Source organism: Papilio polytes, unplaced genomic scaffold (assembly GCF_000836215.1).
Source record: "Papilio polytes unplaced genomic scaffold, Ppol_1.0 DF822289.1, whole genome shotgun sequence".
NCBI classification, from domain to species: domain Eukaryota; kingdom Metazoa; phylum Arthropoda; class Insecta; order Lepidoptera; family Papilionidae; genus Papilio; species Papilio polytes.
The window spans coordinates 995,269-1,002,568 of NW_013526915.1; the positions used below are offsets into that span (position 1 = coordinate 995,269).

Below are 7,300 nucleotides of genomic sequence, written 5' to 3' on the forward strand. Positions count from 1 at the left end.
TTAGTAGGTACATTGAGACATTAATTTTGCTTTTGTAAGTTACCTTTGATAACAATACACTTGAATATAATTAATGTTTAGTGTTTCAAGGCGTCACGTTTTACAATATTCCGTTACATGAAAGAGAAGAATTATAAATTGTAGAAGGAAGAAAAGAGAGAGCGATGTTTTAAGTAATGCTTGTTTTGCGGTACATTTTATCTTTTTCATGTAATGGACAATATAAATAGATACCTCTTGTTTCAGGTTGTTCTTGTATACGATATACATCGACGTATGGGAAAGAGCGAGGCACGTTCAGTAGCCCCGACTACCCTCGGCCGTACCCAGCTCATATCAACTGTCTACTTTACACTTTCATCGCTGGTCCTCATCAGATTGTTGAACTTGTCTTTACTGACTTCGACATCTATAAGGAGCATCTTGAGTGAGTAGCCTAATTATAATTATATTTTTATTACTTTGAAATTTTCTAAAAATACCCCTATTTTAGAGCGTCGGTGGCTTAGTGGTTTAGGCACTTGACTTGTAATCTACAGGTCTTGGGTTCGAATTCCGCCATGTACCAATGTAATTTTCATATACATTAATATACATTTCAATAACATCTTTATGCAACCTGCACATATCGGCGATGAATTTCAAAGATATGTGTGAAGTCAATCAACCCACACTTGGCCAGCGTGGTTGACTATGGCCTAGTCAACCTAAGTTTAGGGTAGACCTTTTCACTAAAAAGGTTCAATGTAATAAAAATGATTTAGTATTATTGAAATATTTGTAATACAAAAGTAAAATAACATTTCGGATTAAACGTTTTAGAAATGCGGTGGGTGAGGGGCGTTAAAATGTGAAATTTTATCTTTATTGCCCAGAGCTGAGAAGTTTAATTCCCGACAATTGCTTATCACTGTGGAAACTTTCCTATTCTGAAGTCCGCGGACGGTTCATTTCTGAGGGACTCTAGTTGGCTAGTTTAAATATTAACTGGAATTTAAACTATTTTATTCGAAACTTCTTTAAATTTAATATGTAATAATTTTATCTTGTTGGCTACAAGGAATAATTAACGACTTATTGTTGAAAGTATTTAGCTAAGTTAATTATTAAATTAATGAAGTATTTAGTTTGTCCTTTTTTTAAAGTATGTTGAGATAGACTATTTTAGATATATAATAGACGTAATGGACTCGGCAAACTAAAAAAAATCGATTATTTGATGTTTCCGTTCTTTAGTTTAAAAATAATTGAAACAACCTCTATAATTTGAACATTTATATCGATGATGACAAAAAGCATTATGCATTTAAATGCATGCTCTAGTTGTACAGATCAGATTTATTTAAATCTAGTACCTGTTTTTTTTATATCATGGAATTTACAAAGATAAACATGTTTTAAGATTTATTTTGGTTATACTACTTTTTTGCTTTTCTTAGGCCACTCAACTGGCTACAAAATTGTACATAGTCGATCATAGTTTTCCCGCCTTTGTCAACAGTTGGTGCTTCATCTAATGCATAATCAGTTTCTTTCTCAGTAAAACGGTCACCCCACGTCATGAGATCATGACGAATCCTGAAATAAGACAAGGTTAAAATTTGATTCATTTCACATTATTGAAACGTTTGTGCGTAATGCATTTATGCACGAGGTACAGTCGGGGAGTATAGCGGTATTCAAACGTTACAATCGTTTAAATATTTTGTCCTCATTAAAACAACGACGACAATATCTTATTGGATGCAGCTTTTATATGTGTCTGTACGAAAAACAATTAGTTAGTATTATATGACTATTTTTATTAGGACGATTACGCAACTAGCTGTTACCTATTGGTAATGTAGATCACCGCGAATTTCCGTGACTGTACTTAAAAGCAATACTATTATTTTAAAGTCTATAAAAATTAAACAAAATAGTAAAGCCCTTGTAAACGTTAACCCATCATAAACAACTTAGCTTTTGAAAATTGAACTTTCACCACGTAACCTAACTTTGAAGGCTATTGTACCCCAGGGATTAAGTAAGTCGGGTCTAATACGGGTACCTGATGTTGAGTAGTTACGTGTTTACAAACCATAACTTCATAACTAAGCGAAACTTGAAAAATCTACTTATAAATTTACTTAAAAACTACATTTCAATTTCTTACAGTTCGAATCTTAAAATGAAACTCTACTTTTTAAAAAAGTGATTGATAGCTCGCCTAAGCACTTTTAGACACTAGATTTAAAATATACAGAACTAGCTGTTGCCCGCGAATTCACCCCCCTTAAAATTAAAAAAAAAAGTATAGCTTATGTTAATTACCGATTAATTACCTTTCTAACGGTTAAAGAATTTTTAAGATCGGCCTAGTAGTTTTTATGTTATTTAAATACGTACAAAATTAAAAATCTTTTCTCCTTATAATATAAGTATAGAAGACACCAATGCAAGTTTACCTTTCCTCTAAGATGTATCCGGAATTCTCATTATCCCAACGTGAGAGAGCAGCCTTCAACGTTTCTTCGGAATCCAGCTCTAGTGTCTTATAGCCGAGAAGATTGACAAAGGCATCGAAATCTAGAGGTTGAGAAGCCTAAAAAGAAAAAAAAAACTTTTTTTTATGAACACATAAATATACATAAATAACATGCTTAAACTACTGATAGATAAACAAATATTTGATAAGTATATACATTAAAACTAGAAGTAAAGTTTCGCTTTAAGAAGATTTACCTCTGAGAGCATATTTCGCACAAGTTCCTCATCAACCGTCTCTCCGAGACTAACCAGTGTGCCGCGTAAATCGTTGTGATCAATATAGCCATCCCCGTTCAGGTCAAACAAAAGAAACGCCTCTAAATAAATTGAAAGTTATTGTCAAAATCGCTTATAAAATTTGTCGTAATTACCTTATATGATAAGAGCATAAGCAATTTATTTAGTTCTAACCATCCATAGTAATAAATTATTTTTTTAATGTATTATAAGATCTTGCTCGGATAGCTTGTGAGAAGAATGATAAAAACAGTTCCAGAGTGTAGATTATCTGGGTTTCAAATTCTATCTCAATTCGTACAGGCATGCTATAGTTACTACGTAACTTTTGACATTACGTGACTTGAACTAAACTATCGCACAACTGATGTGCGATTGTCGATTGTTTTACAACCAATTCAATTGTTTAGTTGCACAACTAAAAATAGAGTAGTGTGTGCACTTAAACATAAAGTCATAGAAAGCGAGAGTAATCAGTTATGCGATAGTTAAGTTTCAGATGCGCGCGCTCCAATACACATCTGTATTCGACATTTATGAAATTAGTAAGATTTTTATTGATCTCACCTCCTTTAGTTCAAATATTTTGTTTTCATCCAACTCAGCCATGACATTAGCAGGAATGCACAGAGCCTCTCTAGCTCTGGATGCGGACCGAGAGCGGGGTGGAGGAGGCACTAGCAGTTCTGATTCCGTTATTGACTTATTGCTGTAAATCGACGATGTGAATTAGGATTTTATTTTATAACATAAGGTGGCAAACGATCAAGCGGCCACCTGAATCCACAGAAATGAAAAGCGACCACTGCCCATAAACATCTGCAATTATAGACGCGTTGCCTACTCTTAATTGACGTAGCACACATAAAGAGGACATTTTCCCTTTCTCTGTTGGACATTTTCCTTTTCTCTCCCTTTCTCTCTTCCCTTTCCGTGGAGGATACGTCCTCCACCGTCAAATCCACTTTTCCTTCCCATCCTTTACTATTAAGAAAGGGGTGAAAAGGGAAAGGTACTAGAATTAGGCCTCCGACACCACACTGATCAGACGAAACGCGGTATTGTTTCCACTTCACGCCTGTTTTTTGTGTGGTCGTGGAGTACCACCGGGCGAGTCGGCCCATTCGTGCGAAGATGTTAAAGCGGGCTCTACCACTGTTACTTAAAGAACACTAAAAGGAGGATTACAAGATCCACAAAAAGGAACACAAGCTTTTAATTAAAAAGTTAGGCATTTAAATACATACATAAATACAATTACTAAAAACTAAATAATCATATTTAATTATCTTTCTCATGATACTGCTTAGTAAATTCTAAAATAAACCTTCTAACGATTTTAACAAGATAAAATGATTGTGAAACTTACTTCTCGGAAGATAAAGATTGAAGGAGATTCTCTTTAAACTTCTTTATTTCACCTTGGGCGGATTCTCTTCTCTAAAATGAAGCCATTAAATGAACAGACACTTTTTAATGCAATGAAACAAATATTCACACTTAACTTACCTCTGTGTTCGCAGAAAGTTCATTTTTATCTTCCATATTTTTTTCAAGCGCGTAAATTTACTTACAAAACTCTACCAAGATTTAATTAACGTCTGAATTTCGTACAGCAAGAGTCGTAACTAAACAAAATTCACATCATTAAACTAAAATTGCATTTTCCACCGGTAAAGATAATCATTTATTACGCTTCGTTGCACGTAGATTTCAAGATTATACGCAATGTTTTCCGTTGCTAGATTAAATTAAATTTTCGCATGTAATACCCACAGATTGCCAGGCCAATGCGATATATCTTATTCTGATACTTTCTTTTATTATACTTATAATTTATTTACGTTTGCGAGGTCGCCGATGTCTGAAATTGTATTTGTATGAAAAGTAATACTGCTGAAGAAGGCACATTAGGAAAACAAATAAAGTCAACAAACATGTTTTCATCAAGATATAAATTGTAACATCAGACTTCGAAGAAATATGTATCTAATAATGTCAGCAGATGAAAACAATGTTGGAAATTAATTAACAATGTCAAAATTTCCAATATTTACTATAGACTACGATAATAAACCTTCTAACCTCTCTTTCACATACATTCAATAACTGTGCCGTCATTACTGGATTGCTGAAGTTTCAATTTATTTTATAGCTAGCTTTCGCCCGCGATTCCTTCCGCGTGGAATTTAAAAAAAACAAAAGTAAGTAGCCTATATGTTCTTCCAGACTATCCTCTACATCCATACCAAATTTAAACGAAATCCCTTCAGCCGTATACGCTACAAACTCTAACAAACATCCATCCATCTAAACTTTCGCATTTATAAAATTAATATGAAGTATGATTACCTATGGATTCATTAGTGTTAGTTAGTTAAATTTCGACGAAAGTTAGTTAACTAAATTTCCAAGGAGTAAAACTCAAGTCACGTAGTTCGGAAACGCATATTAAAATATTATCAAACCAAAAACACTAACGAATGGTCAAGCGTATGTGGGAAACTCGCCACAAGACATATAAGATCCTATGATGTCAATATTTTTGTCCATGTTATTTTCGAGAATAAAATGAAAAACATTGTTTTCAAACATACATTTTGACTATGAAAACACAGAGCTTCAGTTTAAGACGTTATTCGAGCATTAATAAGGTCCCGTGTCAAGGGAGCGGCTAATCATAACACGTCACGCTGCCAGATGCGCATATTGAATTAATTTATTGCTCACAGAACTGAGCATTACTCAACTTGATCCAAAACAAATATTCCCTTGAGGTATTTTACAATGGAATATCTTAGCATCGAACCTTTAAGTCGTAGAATATTGTTCTATTAGGATAACATTTTATTAATTGAATAACTTAATCTGCATGCATAAGAACGCATCAGTCATTGTCACGTTCTATCTGAGCGAAACGTGTAATAGAGAGGGCGGAATAAGCGACAGAGAGGCACGAACGATTAGTGTTCGATATGTGAGGTTACTATGTAAAATAATAGTCACAGCAACAATTTTTGTTGTAAAGATTTAATAATCAATTGACTAATACTTAAAGTCTGATTCGTGTAAACTCTTTGGGTGTTAAAAAAATAAAATTTTAAGGTCGTTGACACTTAACTAAGGAAGTCTCTTTGCAAAAGATGTTTGGTGTATTACTTAAATTGATTCTATCTTTTTACAGCCTTGTTGAAACTTCTCCGTAATAAGGTCGTCGGTCTTCGGGCGTCTTATTAGAATATATTGTATAATTTCTGTAAAATTTGCATTTACATGCTAACAAGATATTCCTTAAACAATGGCCTTATTCAACCTATTTTAGCCCTCATTAATATCTTACCATTCTTGACTAATTAAATACGGGTTCACCATCAACAAAAGCCCGAGTTTGTATTGTCTTTCAATTATTATAAATAATTTTAGACATTTTGAGGTTAGGATAATATTACTCTCACGTAAGAGTCTATATATTAATATAGAAAATCAAATAAAACGTTAGTTTGGAAAACATGTTTTTTATTAGTTATTTGGGCTTAAAAACAAATCTTTTTCTACTGTAAATTTTCCGTCGGATTGTAAAATCAAAGTTTACGTCTTAGTGTTTAATTTGATTTTTTTTAATTGAACAAAAACATACATTGAAAAAATACAACAAAAAAATGTTATATGCGTTATAAAAACCCACAGGATTTAAGTGTAACCATTGGTCGTTTAGTTTATAACATATAAAAAATAATAAAGAAACATAGACTATTTTACACTACATAGTCTTTTAAAACTACATTCCTGAAACCACAGGAATAATCACATTACAGTTCCGTCAGCAAAATTCAAACCGATTCCATTTTCATTAACACGTTAACACAAATTAGGTGTGCGTGAAAGCATTCCATTTATTTGGGACAATCATTCGGCGATCGGTGTACCGTTACAACATTCAATTATCGATACTAATTTTAAGTGTTCGTAATACTTGAAAGGGTTCGATGTTGTTTAACTTAATTGCATTACGAGATCACCTGGGGCGATGTTTTGTTTCAGTCGCTATCAAATTGCTGGCCCTTAATTGATATTGTTATGAAACTTCGGTAATGTATTTTCAGAAGGGCTGAAAAGTTTAAAACTGTTTATATAAGATAATAATCATATTAAATTACATTACTTTTTTATGTTTTTTTAAAGCACATATCTATTAAAATATTTTTGACCGACTTCCCAAAAGAAGGAGGTACTCAAGTCGTCTGTATGTTTTTTTATGTGTGTTATTGTTTGTAAAATACGAGTTTCTTACCACGATTGGGTTTTGCCATTCTAAAAACCACAGTTTAAAATTATATAATGTCTTTGATTTATGTGTTTAGTTTTTTTTTTATATTTGGCAGTATTTCACATAGGGGAAACGTTTCATTTTTGTAATACAAATGTATTTTAATTAGTTATTACATGTAAACATGACCCTTTGCCAAGCGAAAGCTAATTATAACGAACGTCACCGGAGCAGATGTGCGCATTAGATAAATTTATGGCTCGCTTG

General features: G+C 32.9%; 1 protein-coding gene across 1 annotated transcript in view; it reads left to right on the top strand.

The window, feature by feature from the left end:
• The window catches only part of LOC106106175 (deleted in malignant brain tumors 1 protein-like), a 169,750-nt gene that overhangs the window by 86,212 nt on the left and 76,238 nt on the right, over positions 1-7,300 (top strand). The window contains exon 4 of the mRNA XM_013286721.1: positions 247-427. Coding sequence (XP_013142175.1) covers positions 247-427 — 181 coding nt within the window. The remainder of the gene's footprint in view (positions 1-246; positions 428-7,300) is intronic.